The sequence below is a fragment of the Protobothrops mucrosquamatus genome, unplaced genomic scaffold (assembly GCF_001527695.2).
Source record: "Protobothrops mucrosquamatus isolate PMUCROS unplaced genomic scaffold, P.Mucros_1.0 scaffold10, whole genome shotgun sequence".
NCBI lineage: Eukaryota > Metazoa > Chordata > Lepidosauria > Squamata > Viperidae > Protobothrops > Protobothrops mucrosquamatus.
The window spans coordinates 979733-997262 of NW_015386397.1; the positions used below are offsets into that span (position 1 = coordinate 979733).

Consider the following 17530-nt stretch of genomic DNA (forward strand, 5'->3'; position numbering starts at 1 on the left):
GCTTTGAAATAGTAACAAAAGTACTAAGGCTGAAGATGCAGATGAAGGTTAGTAAGTGGAATCCTTCTCCATCATTGAAATCAAGTGCTGAATATCTGCCTCTTACCCCTAATTGAAGGCCAACATTATATACATCAAGTTATATTACAGTACTACATTGCGTATATTATATTATGGTATTACATGTTACAATAAATTCTCAACGGGTGTTTGAATTTGATAGCATTGCTTAAGTACAGTCCTGGTCAGATGCATTTTTAAAATATAACTCTTTTTGAGTAAGGGAACATGGCAACTTTTTAATTTCTGTGTTCTTCCCTGCCTACACTCCACTGTGGTTACTTACCCTTTTCTTCTTTAAAACCTACAGTCCATTTGAAAAAGCAAAAAAGCAAATGGGAGAAATAGAGTGTGCTGATGTTGCTGGATTTTAGAGCATTGGCAAAAGAGGAAAAATCATCTCATCTCCACCAGATTAATGATGATGAAGTTTGTGGATTTCTATTGTGTGTGTGTGTGTGTTTGTGTGCGTGCACACACACACACACATTCTCTGCATAAGATATATAGATATAAATATGCAGAGGATCCGAAGAATTGTGATCAGAACTGGAAGTGAAAATTAGGTGGAAGTTTTAGATTTTGTTTTTAAAAATACCTCTTTAAAGAAAATGGTTTATGAAACAGACATTTTGTTTAATGAAATTGGCAACAACCCTTACTTGGCAATGTTGCCCTGTTGGGATTGGGTCCATTTTATAGAAACTGAGGCACAACACCCGTTATCTCAGAATATGTATCTTTGCATCATAGAGAAGTGTTCCATGTCAGAGCTATTTCATTTTCTAAGAAATGAATCAAGAAGTTTGAATGGACTCGGAGGGGGGAAGTGATATTGAGCTTTGGGTTCACTGCATTTTCCTGTCAGCTGTGTTTCTATTTGTCCTTTATCCATACAGCTCCCTCTGTGGCCTTTTAAAAATCTCACCAGAGGCATTTGGCCTGCCTTTTCCTGGCAGTATTAAGAATTCAAAGCTTGGCATTAGCCCGACGTCCTTGTAATGTTGGTTTTAAAAGAATGAGCTGCTTGAAAATGGTCTGTCACCAAACACATCGAGCACAAACAGACACAGATTATGAGTAATTACAGAAGGCACTTTCTATCAGAAGATCTGTACAATATAAGGACTCAGATCTAGAACTCAGTCCATTACTCTGAGACTTACGTGCTGCTCTATTCCCAAGCGACAGGAACTTCAACTATGAGAATGTGTTGCTAGGCAACTAGTTTCTTCCATATTTCATAGCACTCATTCTGCCTTTGCAGGCAAGAGATTTTAGTAACCAATAAAGTGTTTGATGACCAATTTAATTGTTGAATATACGCAATTTAGCCACGATTTTCTCTGGGGTTTTTTTATATTACATTGTTTCACAAAAGTGCCAATTTCTGCCTAGATGTTAATTTGTGAAAGTAGAACGGTGGAATATTTTATAAATCTGATAGTAATTTCCTGTAATCTGGAAGCTTGATGCAATTATGCTGATGTCTTTATGGAATTGTTCAGAACTTCATCTATGTGTTCAGAGGCATTCAGCTTTATTCTCCCAATTCTGAACCTTGAATAACAGAATAATACAGTTGGAAGGGACCTTGGAGGGTCTTCAGGTCCAACCCCCTGCTCAAGCAGGAAACCCTATAGCATTTCAGACAAATGGTTGTCCAATCTTAAAACCTCCAATGTTAGGGCACACACACCTTCTGGAGGCAAGTCATTCCACTAATTAATTGTCAGAAAATTTCTCCTTAGTTCTAAGTTTGTTTTTTCCTTAATTAGTTTCCACCCATTACTTCTTCTCCTCCCTTCAGGTACTTGGAGAATATGTTGACCCTCTCTTAGCTATTGGAACACTGCTATCATGTCACTACTAGTCTTTCTTTTCATTAAACAATATTCAATCGCTGCAACTGTTCTTTATATGTTTTTGCCTTCAGTCATCTTTGTTACTCTTCTCTGCATTCTTTCTAGAGTCTCAACATCTTTTTTATACCTTGGCAACCAAAACTGGATGCAGTATTCCAAGGATGGTCTTACCTAGCAATTATAAAGTGGTACTAACACTTCATGTTATCTTGATTCTATCCCTCTGTTAATACAACCTAGGACTGTGTTGGCTTTTTTAGCAGCTGCAGCATACTGCAGAGTCATATTTAAGTGATTGTCCACTAGGACTCCAAGATTCCTCTTGCAGTTACTACTATTAAGCCAGGTACTATCTCTTCTATACCTGTGCATTTGGTTTTTTTGTTTGTTTGCTTTTTTTTGCTTAATTTTTTTTCATTAAATTTCATTTTGTTAAATAGGGCTAATGTTCAAATCTGTCACAATCCTTCTGGATCTTGAGCCTATCTTCTGGAGTGTTGACTATTCCTGTCAGCTTGGTGTTGTCTGAAAATTTGATAAGTTTGATAAATCATTGATGAATATATTGAAGAGTACTGGGCCTAAAACAGAACCTTGGGGTACCTCACTACTTACTTCCCTTCATGTAGATGTAGTTCCCTTAAGGACTATACATTGAGTGTGGTTGGTCAGCTAGTTATTAATCCATTTGGTGGTGATGCTGTCTAACCCACATTTTTCTAACTTACCAAGAAGTGGGTTGTGGTCTACTTTGTCAAATGCCTTACTGAAGTCCAAGTAAATTATATTCAAGCATTTCTCTGGTCCACTGATTTTGTCACATTGTCAAAGAATGCAATAAGATTTATCTGGCACTATCTGTTTTTGACAAATCCATATTGGCTTTGTTTTGACTTTGTTCACAGATTAATCACTTGATTATCTTTTTCAGAATCTTCCCAGGTATTGATGTCAGGCTGATAGGTTTGCAGTTTCCTGGGTCCATGTTTTTCTTTTTTTGAAGATGGGAACTATATCAGCCCGTATTAAAAAATCAGCATTAAAGATAGCTGTACTAAACCTAACTCAAATGAAATCTTTCTTTGAACCATATTTATGTTGGAATCTGCCTCCCCTGCCTCTCCCCTATTGGTCAGAAAAAAGAGGCATCTCTATTTTTCTCCAAAATTAATAGAACTGGTACTGGCTATTTAAGGAGGCTTACTAGTAAAGAAGAATGAGAAATTCCTCATCCAGCATACGGTACTAATCTAATTAAGAAAGCTTAGTAGCTGTTCCTTAAGAACTTAAGCAAAATTCTGATCTCATATGCCTGAACATTAAGAAAATTTATTTTGGCTCTGAGAATCCTCTGATGTGGTGTCCATTTAGTACTGTGGTAGATAGTCTATTGGTAATAAGCAGTCTGTACTTAGGATTTTTGTTTTGTTTGCATTCGCTGGGTACCAGCGATCATATCCCCCAAATTTCCACAGCAAACCATCAGAACAGTGGTAGCACAGTTCCACTATTTTCAGCCAGAAGCAAAGGAACACTTATGTCATAAGCTTCAGATAAATTTAACATACCTAAAACAAGCCCCTCCTTGAATGATTGTGGGGTAGGGAGGCTCCAAGCCTGACCCCACACATTCCAGTGAATTTCCTGTTTTCACATGAGTTAATATTTAAAAAGAGACTTTTTTCAGACTGAAATTAGCTTGCCCAATTCTTGATGTAAACCGTTTCAGCGTTACCTTAGTGTGAAAACAGGAAATGTAATTTTCTTGAATGTACTGCTTCCTGTATTCCAAAGAATTATTTGAACTGGTCATCAGTTCTGTACTACCATTGTGAGCCGTTCGGATTGTATCTATTATGGTCTTTTGTTGCAAAGAAAAAAAAATACAACTCAAGTCACTAAAAAGTTAATTTCCCCTGAATTAGTAGGAGAAAGTAGTGTTGGTGTGTGTTAGTCTTTACTGCTTGTCACTTGCTGTGGTTGAAGAGTAGAAATAAACAGATCTGTGCATATTTATTCAAGAGCTAGAATACTTTTCACTCTGTTGTAGATAGATATAGAGATATAACCTGACTACCCAACTCGTTATTCGACCATATCAAGATTTCCCTTATTACATTAATGCCATGCATTCATTCTATTCACTTTAATTTCCTTTAGGTTCCTTATTGGCAGGGAGAAGCCAGGAGAGCAGAGTGAAGTGGCGCAACTGATCCAGCAGACTCTGGAACAGGAACGATGGCAGCGAGAAATGATGGAACAGAGATATACCCAATATACAGAGGAGGATGAAGAAGTAAGTACAATCTATTTCTCTTTGCCTTTGGGGAGAGAGGAACGTAGCAGAACTACAACCTTAAATTCAGGGAAGCTAAACAGCTGTTAACATTTGTGAAGACCATTTTAGCTACTGTAATGAAACTATGCTTTGACTAAATTTGGAGTACTCATGAATTTCCTTAAGCTCCCAATTTTTTCTATATAACTGGTGGAGGTCTGGTCTCTTCTTGATATCCTTCTCTGTGCTGCTTATTACTATATTAGCACCTCACAATGAATCTGTAGCTATTCAAAACATTTAAACATGTTAATGATAAAGTTTCTGTATTTTGCTTCATAATGATATAGGCACAGAAAGAGCAGAAACAAACTGAATGTCCTAGTTTCATATGAGATATCATTTGAAAAGAGACATATAAGGAAGAGATATACAAATTTTATTTTGAAATTAGCTTGCTCATTTCTTGATGCAAATCATTCCAGCTTTATCCTGCTTGAAATGAGGAAGTGTATTTTTTTTTAACTTACTACTTAGTTCCTGAATTCTAAGGAATTATTTAAAGTAGTCTTAGTTCTGTACTTAGTGTGCTGTTAGGATGAACATCAGACTCTCTAATGATAAAACTTGTTTTTGTTATTTGCAGACAGGGGAATATGCTACAGATGAAGATGAAGAGATGAGCCCCATGTTCCCTAACAATGAGATGGCTATTGAGGTTTTTGAATTGGCTGAAAATGAAGACATGCTGTCTCCAGTGGAGATGGATCCTGAAAAGCTAGTGCATAAATTTAAGGAGGTATATGGCTTCCTAAAGTGGAGGATGGGTGGGAAGGAAACTGAAACTTACAACTTATGTTAAATGTGTGCATAACAGCATTACCACTAACTCTGGATTTAAAAATAAAACTTGTTGAGGGGTAGCTGGATGGGAAAGAAGAGGGGGACTTAGATTTCATTGCAATGAATATTAGCAGCAATTTGGTAATACACAGTAGTGAAACCAGTTGCACTTCCTCCCTTCTTGCTATGATTAGAGAAACAAGGTAATCCACAGTTGTTCATACTTAGATCAGTTAGGTTAATTAGTTCAGAAAAATATTTTATTGACTCTAAAATATATTTTGACTTAAGCCAGTAATACGTTTTTCCCAAAATTAAATTTTTTTTGTAAGTACAAAATTTACCCCCCCCCCCAAAAAAGTAATATTGAATTTTAAATGATCACCCATTCACTTAAAAGCAAGACTAAGACTAGATTAATCAGCCTCTATTATAGTATTCTCAGGGAAGTTTTTATTTTTTTATTTATCGTATTTTGGAACTGCCCAGCTTCCTCACAGAGGGATTCTCGATGGTCTACATTAAAATATTAAAACACAGAAACAATATATAAAAGTTAAAAAGACAGAACATAAAAACAATGTTAAAAATTAATTAAAAGCTGATGGGAGGGCTTTCAGGGTGCTAACCAGTCCCACAGTTGCGTGCTCCTCCTCTGCGCTCTCCAAGCAAGGCCACAGAACATGTTTCTACCCCTCTCTGGGTGGTCAGGAGAATGGGGTTTGCCTCACCTCTTGGGGGGCGGGAGAACATTCCACAATGGCAGACAAGGCTTTCTTTCTGGACTTACCAGTCATAATTCTTTAACTGGCAGGGTCCACAATATACCTCCCTGCCTGACCAGGTGGGATTGGCCAATGTAATGGGACAAAGACAGTTCCATAGGTAGTCTTATATTAAGGCATTCCTCCTAGTTAAATATTATACTATTACTGGGTGGGAGGGGGAATTAATTTTACCTATGAGTATATATAGTATTTCTGTAAACTGCTTCTTATAAGAGGAATGCCTCATAAAAGATGAAACACTTCCTTTCTTTAATATTTATTATTTAATTGCTGCTTGTTTTATAAAGAGATAGCCTGTATCATTCATAAAACAGTCTCTGCCCTCAGGTTGGCTTCCTGAAAGACAAAACAGAAAAGGAAAATGGATTGGATGGAAGAAAAAAAATAGCTTGTTAAAGACAACATTACTTAAGAAAGGGGGCTTAAAAAACCTTTATGCCCAGCAGTTCTAATGTAACCACTGGCCTTTTTAGCTTTTTAGCTGCTATTTCTAACTGTATAAATCAACCTTTTCCAACCTTTGGTGCTCACCAAAATGCTATATTGTGAAGTTGGGGATGAATGCCCAACACACCTGGAATGCACTAGGCTAGGAAAGCCTGTCAAAACAACCTTTGAATGTCTTTCACTTCTTCTGTAAAACAGCCTTAAATTTGGATTCTGAAGTAAGATTCTGCATATTTCTATTAGGATTACCTGATTCTCAGGATGGCATGGGTGAAAGGAAAGAGTTGTTTTCTTAAGGTTTTGAATTTTTCAGTACTTCAAAACGAATGATAGCATATTACAGCAAACAAGCTGTAATATCAGAAGCAAGCATGTGAAGAAGGAAAAGATAATGTAAACATTGTTGATAGTGAGACATGAGATGAGAAGTAAGTAATCTAGTAGAATTAGGGTAATTTAAATCATGGCATATAACTGCCTGATTTAGTGCAGGAGCCTAAATTGTCTATAACAGACTGCTGCCTAGCTTCCATATGAAACATACCCATAAATGTGTTTTTATTATTAAGACATTCTGCTAGCATTTAATCAGAATCTGACTTTCTATAACTTAATCTGACCTTCTGTACCTTAACTCTATAATTCTAAGTTCTGTATTCTGAAGCAAAAAATAACATGATGGTTTCATGTGTGACATTCTTTCAGGTATTTGAGCAATTCTATTGCATATCTCTCTCAATCATCTTTTGAATTTGTCTTTGTAATTTTTTATCTTCTAATCATCCTTGTGGTTTTCTGATTTTTCTGAGTATTTCCTAAACTATGATGTTCCAAACAGGACTAATACTTAAGGTCAGATATGACCAATGCAAAGCATAGTGGACCAAATATTTCTTATGATTTGGAAAATTTACTTCCAATGCATTTTAGAATTGCATTGGGGGGTTTTTTCAGCCATTTTTTTCCAGCCACTGCAGATTCATACTCAGTTTACAACCAATTATATTCCAGTATCTTTTTCACAAGTACTAAGCCAGGTATCCCTCTTTATATGCCTTGCACTTAAGATCTGAATCTATTAAATTTAACATTGTTATTTTGAACCTTTTTCTCTAATCTGTAAATAATTGTTTTCAATTGTATTTCTTTTTACACAGTATATTTTTTCTCACCCAGTTTTTGTCATTTGTACATCTAATATGGAGATTCTTTGCTAAAGGAGAATTTTCCTGTAATATGTTTTATTTATTTATTTATTCATCGTATCTTTTCAGTATTCCTACCATCTTCTCATCCAAGTCATTAATAAAAGTATTAGAGAATTCAGGATTATCCTCTAATACTTCTCTCCAATTCAATGCAGAATCTTCATTGAATATGATTTCCAAGTCAACAGTATATCACTTTCTTGATATACCTATTTCTTAATCAGCATGTCTCTGCTGAAGTTAAAATAGGTTATGTCTATAGCATTTTCAAAATCTATTAAGGAAATTGCCCAATTAAAAAGGAGATAAGACTAGTAATGAGAAATCTGTTCTTAACACATCTGTGCTGATTTCTACTAATCATCACATTGTATTTAAAACACCTACCTCTTTATTTATGGTGTACTGTAAACTCTTCCCAGGCATCAGTATTAGACAGATTGGCTGTAGTTCCCTGCATCATTATTTTCTCTTTTTATGAAGACAAGGACAGTATTTGCCCTTTTCCTATCTTCTAGTACTTTACCAGTTCTTCAGGATTTCTTTAAGATAACTAATCAAGTGGCTCATCAGGAAATTATTACATTGGCTTAAGATACGATTAATTTGGCCCTTGTTGAATTTCAAGGAATAGATTCCTCTTTGACCCTGTTCCCATTTGTACCCACCCACAGCCTGAACATTTCCTGTCAGCAACTTTTTTTCTTCATATAATTTTGTTCATTTGGTTTCCAGTCCAAAATGGGTCAGTCTTAAGTTGTTCTTAGTTATATAGGTAGAACTCAAATTATGAACAAATTATGATTGTTTAACAATCATTCAGAGTTACAACAGAATTTATAAAGGTTATTTACAATGCATTCTCTTACAACTGCCACACCATCCCTGCTATCTTATGATCGCATTTCAGCACTTGGGATCAGACTTGATTGCACTGAGCAATTTTTCTACATTTTCCAATAAAAAAACCCCTGCAAAAACATCCACTGGATAAGTTGGATTTGGATTTATGAATACATGATTCACTTAATGAAAATTGTAAAAACAGTCATAAAATCAAATTTAGTCATTGACTTGATTTACACCACGATGAATCACGACCAAAATTCCAGGTTCAATTGGGGTTGCATTTTTCCTTCTTAACCTGTTGTATTTTGCTACCCATTGCACTGAATATATCGGGATCAATAGTGGATAGGATCTGAGAAGCATTTATACTCCATATCAGGCTGGTATCAGCATACCCAATAATATCTCACCCCTGATCAACCCATCTTCTGCCATTCTTCTCTTCTTTCCTGGGCGAAGCAGCACTGTGCCTCTGGTCCTTCAGATTTGTGCAGGAGCAGTAGAGCTGAAATTGTGTAGGGATTTTCTTTTGTGTGCCTCTGGCACACTTTCTCTTGCAACCTGCAGATTGTTTCCAATCATGATTACCTATCTGCTTATGTGAGACAATCAGGCATGTAGATGTCACCAGTGTATAAAGATGGAAATCGGCAGCTGGATAATGTAAACAGCTGTCTGTCAGAATTGTACAATAACACTAGAAAACTCAACCAGCAGTGCCATAAGTGGTTTAACTCTGTGATTCTTAATGATTTAGTGTGATGCTGAAATAGCATAACACCCACCTCTGTTGCTGCTTCCACAGAACATGACAGCATTTGGAAGCTGAAAATTTGTTACCTTTATAAAGGAAGAGAAAGTGCTACCTTGTGATTCAGCTTTCTTCATGACTGATCTGTTGTTGTTAAATCCAGTTTGAATTTAACTCAGATTATGGCAGAAGATGGTAGAAGAAGAGGAACAAAAGAAAGAGCCTACTGATGAGAGATAGAATCCTGTAGATAGACAACCTCCATTTCTGCTGAAGTATTCTGATTGGCAGACAGTTTTGTTTTTTTCTGCTAGTTGGTAAAATGCAAAGGGGCAGCAAAATAAATAGCTGAGAGGAGAGGTCAGAATAGAACTACTAGTGACATGGTAGAGTCATAGTAGTAGTCATAACCTTCTTTTGGGAGTGAATGGTTTTGAAGTATAGAATATAACGCTTTGGAAGGCTTTTACTTTCTCCTTTCTTAGTTCCACTCTTCAGAGAGCAGGACAGCTGGGGTCTTTGGTTGTTTTCTTGCAGATGTTTTATTGCCCAGCCTGTAACATCTTTAGTGCTAGCAACTAAGTTCAGAAAGCAACAAGGAGTCCAACTCTGAGCTACAATATTCTTTACAGTTGGTACTGGGACATCTGAATCAGTGCTGCAGTCCTAATAAAACTATATTTTCTTCATCTCTGCAATGACCAAGAACCGTGCATTTTAGATTAGTCCATTCAAGATGACTTCAGTCATACATCTTGCAAATGATAGTGAATAAACAGTAGAAATTGGGGATGAGTCATAACAACATTTGCACAGCTCGCATTGCTGCTTCAAATACTGTTCCTGGCATTCTTTGTGCACAAAATGGCTGTGTACCCTTTTATGAATACTTAGCTCTGGTATGCAGATCTGGCGCATCCATATCTATCCTCTTTTTCCCTCAACTATAGAAAGGTACTATGAAGTGCTGCAGATGGTTAACTCTCAAGTCCAAGTATCTGCAGTGTATGAATGGTAATTAAAAAAGAGAAGGATTTGGAAATGATAGGTTGGAAAACATTAAATGTTTAATGTTTCATTGCTCCACCAGTAATGTGTGAAGTGGTCCCTCATCAACCCTAGAATGTGTGTCAGCAAGTTTTTGTTTAAGCAATCCAGTCAAGGCTGTTCAGGGTTGATTTACTGTCATGGTGAAAGACAGGAGAGTGCATGTAAATAATTGTTACAGCAATGCTAAATTGGAGTCTTAAGAAGACCCAGAGGATACAGGAGGAGGACAGGATTCTCTGCTCTGATTTTAGAGTGTTGAGAAAGCCCAAGGCTGAGCCCACATCTGCCCTGGGGTGCCCACCTGTTTGTTCTAAGGAAGGTTAAAAGACTATTCCAGTAAATGCACAGATAGTACTGCATATCTTGCTTGCTCAGTTTTCCCTTTTTAACTGTGAGGTGCTGGTGACTTTAGCAGAGGGCACAGGGATGGCACTTTTAATTCTTGATAAAAGTATGCAAACATGTGTGCCTGTGTCTGTGTTGAAAAAGATCTTGGCATGCAAATATTGCTGTGATGCAAGTTACTTGGATAAAACACGCCTGAAATTCTGCAGAAGGCAGTGATTGTTTTATTGTATTTAATTTTAGTCCCTGTAGAATGTTGACAGAAGTCAAATAAAAAGTATCTTGTGCAGAGAAGGAATAATAAGTAGACCAAGATGGAAAAGGGCATGATTTGATTATATTTTAAAATATTTAAAAAGAGAAACATCCTGGCAATGCTTACACAACTAATTCTGTTCTTCCTGGTCATTTTCATAGCACTTAGTTTTATTAACAACACATCAGAAATATCCAAATGAAATGAAAGTTGACCTCCTAATTTTTTTATTTATCTTTAGAAAATGTTTTGCCTAATTTTTATTGTTTAATAAAATAAATCCTAAAGCAAGCCCTTTCGCTCTGAAATGAGCTGTGGGGCTTCTTGTTTTATGCATGAAAACCAGGGAAGGAGTTAAGCTCACTATGTCTTCCTTTGGCAGCTCCAGATCAAGCATGCTGTGACTGAAGCTGAAATACAGCAGCTGAAAAGAAAGGTAAGAATCAAGGCTGTGAGGACAGCCATAAAATCCTTTGCTTCTCTTGGAGACTTGCCAGAATCCATTCTTGAGAATGTTTTCCAGAAAAGCTGCAAGAACTGGCTCTATGGATGTACCTTATAATAGTTGGACTATTTTTAATAGTGCTGTGCAAAGCATTTGAAATGGGGTGGGCAGAAGAACAAATGAAGGACTTCTCTTTGAATTTTCAAAGCAGCCAACTGGGAGGACATAGGCATGATCTATATTTAGCTTTTGCTCACTGAGTATGGGAGTTTTTGTAAAGTTAAAATGGAATGACTCGGATATAAGTATGTAAAATGCCACCATGACAATTGTATGAATTCAGTACAATTCTTTCATGGATAATTTTATTGTCTTCATTGTTTTGACTTTCCATCTGAACTGCTAGGGTGCTACCAGTTGGAAGCTCTGTCTTGTTATGCCTCCCTTCCTTGTTTCCCACGTCTAGATCTTTTGTCAAAAGTTGGCAGGCATCTCCTACTTTATTGCTTGAACATTCCTTCTGGCCCATCTGAACTTTGATTGGAATATGTTACGTGCTTTTTCCTTTGCTCTTACTATCTTTGAGATGAGCTATTTCAAAAAAAAATGGTTTCTAAAATATAGCTACCATGGCAATAAATCATTGCATTTTTTTTTTCTTTCCATAACAAGAGTTCTGTTGTGTAAGTTGCTAGCCAGTTATAACTTCCTTCACACTGTTTTAAGCTGTAAGACTCTTAAGTCAGCTGGTTTGGTATTAAAAAGAGCTGAAGCAAGAATAATCCAGCCTGCAATATACTGTCTACAGCTATTTCAAGTCGTGCTTAGAGTACTAATTTTCCCCTTTCCAATAAAACTAACACCTGTCCATTATCATCCATGTCTGAAAGAAATGTTGCATCTTTTGTATGAGGTTGCTTATGAAGGAAAGTAAGCATAGCACAACATATTTCAACCTAATGTTTTTCAGTTGTTTTTAATTGCAATTTCTACAAACCCCTACCATTTGCCATGATGGCAGATGGACAGAATTTAGAAAAAAAAGGAGAGCATCAGATTCCAGTTGTCTATTCCTGTTCCATCCTGCCCTACATTACTATTGGGTGTAAATTTGTAAATTTATGTCACTCTGGATTATATTAACCTATCAAGATATGTTTAGATTTCAAATACAGTTGCTGGCTTTGCAAACAATATGAATTTCTAAAGCTTTCATTCCAGTGTAAAGATATGGAGCTATGGGTGCCTTATGAATAGTTGTTTGATACGTTCTTGGTTTTTGTTGGTTTTGTTTGTCTGGCCTTGATTTCATTAAGATAATTATTTGTTTAGTTATTTATTTTATCCAACACTAAGTGAAATGCATGCAATGCAAGTGTAATTAACTTATCCATTAACACATAACTATTTCCTCTAACATTCTCTATCTTCAGCTACAATCAATTGAACAGGAGAAAGCTCGCTGGCGCATTGAGAAAGCCCAGCTGGAACAGAGCGTAGAAGAAAACAAGGAGCGGATGGAGAAGCTGGAGGGATATTGGATGGAGGCTCAGAACTTGTGCCAGGCTGTGGATGAGCACTTAAAAGAGACCCAGGCCCAGTACCAGACTCTGGAAAGGAAATACAGCAAAGCTAAGCGACTTATTAAGGAGTATCAACAGAAGTAAGAACTGGAATGCCAGATCACTTCATAATTCTCAACCTCCATCTCTTCAGCTCCCGTTTTATCATGCTTACAAAGCCATTTCCCAAAGCTAGAGTCCTTGGATTAGCACTACATCGTTCAGTGGGATTGGTAGGCACATGGAACAGTTACTGAGAATGGGTAGCATGCCTGATCAAGCCACCTATCAAAATAAACATAACTCCAATTGGTTTCTTAAAACATCTTTAGTAGTTGTAATATAATTTTTAAAAATCAAGCTGATAAAGGATATGAGACAGATAGGAAAAGTAACTAAGCAAAATAACCCTTCCTTCCTTCCTTCCTTCCTTCATTCATTCATTCATTACTTACTTATATGTTATATATGAACCATTTCACAGTTTGGGGATTGGTAGTGAGTGGCTTTTCACAGAATATTTGCATTGTAGGCAGAAACTATAGTCTGATTTATATAAGTGGGATGGAATTTGGAGATGAATGAAAAGGCTGGTCCATTTCAATAGGTATGAAGGAATTCTATCTATTTATCTATCTACCTACCTACCTACCTACCTACCTACCTACCTACCTACCTACCTACCTCTAGTTTCTTGCAAATAACACAAATAATGCAAGAGAGAAAAAGATACTACTGTTTTTTTCCCAATATATGAATTTTGAAGCATGTTTCACTTATGGTAAAAGATTTTTGACACAGAGAAAGCATTTAAAATGAAAGTGTCTGTTCTGTTGGGTGTATTGAATATACTGATTAGATTTCTTTAAAAGTAGAACATTCCTCTGAGTTAGAGGATTCCAGAATCAAGCATACTTCCATGAAATATTTGGGTGCAGTTTGCACAACTCTTGCTGAAGTTGCTACTAAATTGCCGTTTTGCTTAACAAAAGGGAAAATTATTATTTAAATAGAGAAAATATTTAATTAATTTAAAATTTAATTTTATACTAAATAAAATTTACTTTTTCCATTGGGCCTACTTACCTTTTTGTACTTTCTTTTAGCTTACCAACATGTCATTCAAATGCAAATGTCATTTTTCTGCCTAAAAGAAGTTATGATCCTATGCTGACATGATGCATCCTTTTTCACCATTGGGTAGTGTCTGAATTTCTGACTTCGGTTTTTAACCCCCACCTCCTTTCTCCACCTGCAGAGAAATTGAGTTCCTCAAGAAAGAGACAGCTCAGCGTCGCATCCAAGAGGAGTCTGAATTGTCTCACAAGGAGGAAGTTGACAAGCTGCAAGAGAAGGTGGGCATCAAGGACAGTGCTGGGGGCTTACTGTAAGCCCAAAAGGAAGGAGAAAGAAAGGGATGGAGACGCATGAGAGAACGCTTGCTGTTGGAAGGACATAGCTGTAAATATGAGTACTTGTCAAAAGGCTGACAAATGGGGGAGGAAGAGGGGGGCATGCCAACCTTTCTGAACTCCTTTATTGCTGGGCATGAATGTTTTGATCTTATAGGATTTCACCTGAAGCAATCAATCATTAGTTAAGCATAGATCCTGCAGCTGGGAGGAGAGGGGAAGATCTTGAATCCTTCCAGCTGATTGATAATTGTATCTCATGCCTTTTTCACACAGAATCCTATATTTGCATAGTGGAAATCCTTTAACTGTATCTTTCTGAAGCTTCCACCAGAGAACATTTCCATCAGCTATTTAAATCTATTGTTCTTCCCCAGGTCCTGCAATCTGAGAAACCTATCTGATTTTACATCAGCCTATCAGATTCCATATAGATCTCTAGGATTCAGTCTTAATTTAGGAATTGTCTTTCTTCATATACATTTGCTCTGAGTGGGAATTACATACCAGGCTTCACTGACTCTGCAACAGAACTCATGGTCAAATCTATATATGATTTTCTTACTGGGCCATGGGGAGTCTGCCACATCTTGGTTCTTGCATCAGGCAGTATGACCATATCAGATTTGTCAGGGTGTTTTTATGCTTCTATATGTTAAATGTTGGTGCACATGCATGCACATTTGTGTGTGTGACTGGCTCTGAGTTTCTGTGATAGGAATGCCTGATATGGGAGCAAAATCAAAGTGAAAACCTTTTCTGTGAGAATCCTGAAAGCTCTAATGGCTATTTATTCACTAGCTCCCTCTGCAGTGCATTCTTAGAAATTCAGCCCCTAAAAACTAACCATTTATGTCTTTTTAAACTGGTCTTCCCTCTTATTCACTATCCTAACTCTGATCATGGAAATAGATTATTAGTTATAAATGAAAAGAGCAAAGTTCACAGGTATAAAAGCAGAAGTTAGCAGAGGTCAGCATTACTTTATTTGAAGGAATTAAACCTTAGTTTTACATAGATTCATGCAATATTTTTATTCCTGGGCTGCCAGATGGAAAAATAACAGAATTGGGGAACATTTGCTATGATTATGGTGGCTGGACAAAGTAAGAGTATGACCTTGGGATAGGCTAGGCAAGAATACAAGCTGGTATATCCCAGAGAGAGTTATGATGCGCAAAATAATGATCTGGTCTGGAAGTGTACCTGTGTGAGGTAGTGATTGATTACAGAAATGCTAGAAATGAGCTGCTTCAATCTAGATTGTAGATGATAGGTTCTTTTTTTAAATTCCTGTTTTCTGCTGCGATATTCAGACCTAGGGTTTAGATAAATCATAGATTTATGGGCAGAGAGGACTAGTTATGCTTAGTTGTGTTAGATCTTCCTTCTTTTACAAAATCTACTTGAGAGTACACTCTCTGACCATTTTTGAAATCTCAACAGTCTAACTTTTATTTAACAAATTTAAGCATTACAGATCATTATTATGAAAAGTACAAGATTGCACTATAATTCCATTCCTTTTTTAAGGAGTTTAACCTTTATTCAAGCCACAAAGTCAAGCGTTTAGCTCTGTTTTCCCAGTGATTGCTCCCATGATGTTCTCTTTTCTCCCAAACAGTTCTTTCATCATCATCGCTCCATTGATTTCTCCTTGACCTGCTCCCGATGTATGTTGCTGATCAACATTTTTTTTCTCGCCTTCTCTGTTTTGGCACAGCCTCTAATTGTTCACAAGGTTTCTAAAACAAGTACCTTGATGGACAGTGCTGATGGAATTGGGCAGCCTATAAATAAATAAAGGACACGGTGGCAGAAGTTTTGGGACAAGTGTTAGAAAGGAAGGATAGCCAAAATTGAGTTTCCAAAGATGTTGAATCTGTTTACCCACTGCAGTAATGTTTCTAAGACAATAGCTTTGTGATTGTCAAGTCCAAGCTTGACTTTGTGACGTTGTCTTTCATTGGCATGCAAAAAATCAAGGATTATAGGCGTAGTCCATAGGTTCCCTACTACTTAAGCTTTAATTGAAATAGTTGTTCATTTATTCCAGAAGAAGCAAACCATGGTTCATAAAATGTACACATACCCTAAGCCCCATTTTTGAGGCTCTTCAGAGCCTTTCTCCAGGACTGTGATATTTGGCAGCAAGGTTGCATTTTTTTCCTTTGTTAATTAGGAATAGCTTTAAACCAGATTCTGTATTTTTTTTTTTAAAAAAAGGACCTCTTTCTTTCTAAGACGAGAAAAAAAATTTTTTTTGAGCCCATTGCCTTTATAGGTACCTCCATTTTTTTTATCAACTGAAGTTTTTCATAATCTTCAGAGTAGTCTTACTGCATTGTAGTAATCTAAATACAATATAATTGAAGCACTGGTAAATGTTGCCAAATTACACCAATTGAGGAAAGTTTGTTTCTAATGCAAAAACATAGTTGTGTAAATGTGTTGCTTGTCATCTTTATTGCCTAAAGATCTATGGTTACCATTGAATCAGCTAGATGGCCAAGCCACAGATCTTTTGTGGATGTAGATAGTACAGCCACTTCTTTTAATAGATAGAATTCCTATCCCCAAGTGTGGCCCCCATATACAAGTAATCCATTATTATTGTCAAGGATTTACATACATCCCCTCGCATATAACAGTGAATGACCTGAAAGCATAATTGAACTATTATGGGAGGTAAGTCTATTTTTTTATTTTAGTAGGGGCTCATTTCTTCTCTTTCTATTGTTGAATAAGAAACAGAGTCATCTGGAAATATCTATGTCATGTGTATAATATGCAGTCCTGCAATTTTTTCTAATTCATGCTTTCAACCCCAGTCAGCATGTTTAGTAATGAGGAGTATTGGGAAGGTAATTCAACAAACTATAAAGAACTTGATGTATAGCAGTGCAACAGGGAATGAAAATAATATGAAAAGGGATTACAGACCTAAGCCACTTGAAATCTGCAGTAAACGAGGTCTCCTAATTTGTATTTATATACATTTTATCATTATCCTTACTGTCCTTCACTGCCCTTAATTATTTTTTCTCACCATTTTTTCCTTTAGCCATTTCCTATTGTTATCTATGACTCAGAGCCAGCCAGACTATTGGTGTCTCCAGCCACATTATCTGCATTTCTTTCCTAAGTCCTCCTACCTCTTCCCCATCCCAAATACTCCTTACTCTGCCTGGAGAATTTCTCTTTATCCCTTTCTGTTATGTGTTTTTCAGATCTCTGAACTGGAGGCGAAGCTGCAGACTTTGAAAAATTCCAACACGACTTAAAAAAAGAGTGAGAGAGCAGAAAAACATATAAACCAACAGAGAAATTAATTCATCTTATTATTAACTATTATTACTATTATTCGCAAG

At 36.6% G+C, this 17530-nt stretch overlaps 1 protein-coding gene across 1 annotated transcript in view; it reads left to right on the top strand.

Annotated features, from left to right (window-relative positions):
- The window catches only part of PPP1R9B (protein phosphatase 1 regulatory subunit 9B), an 82224-nt gene extending 64781 nt beyond the window's left edge, over positions 1 to 17443 (top strand). Inside the window, exons 7-12 of the mRNA XM_029283049.1 lie at positions 4086 to 4221; positions 4850 to 5002; positions 11123 to 11176; positions 12619 to 12848; positions 14006 to 14102; positions 17390 to 17443. Coding sequence (XP_029138882.1) covers positions 4086 to 4221; positions 4850 to 5002; positions 11123 to 11176; positions 12619 to 12848; positions 14006 to 14102; positions 17390 to 17443 — 724 coding nt within the window. The remainder of the gene's footprint in view (positions 1 to 4085; positions 4222 to 4849; positions 5003 to 11122; positions 11177 to 12618; positions 12849 to 14005; positions 14103 to 17389) is intronic.
- Positions 17444 to 17530: the final 87 nt, after the last annotated feature.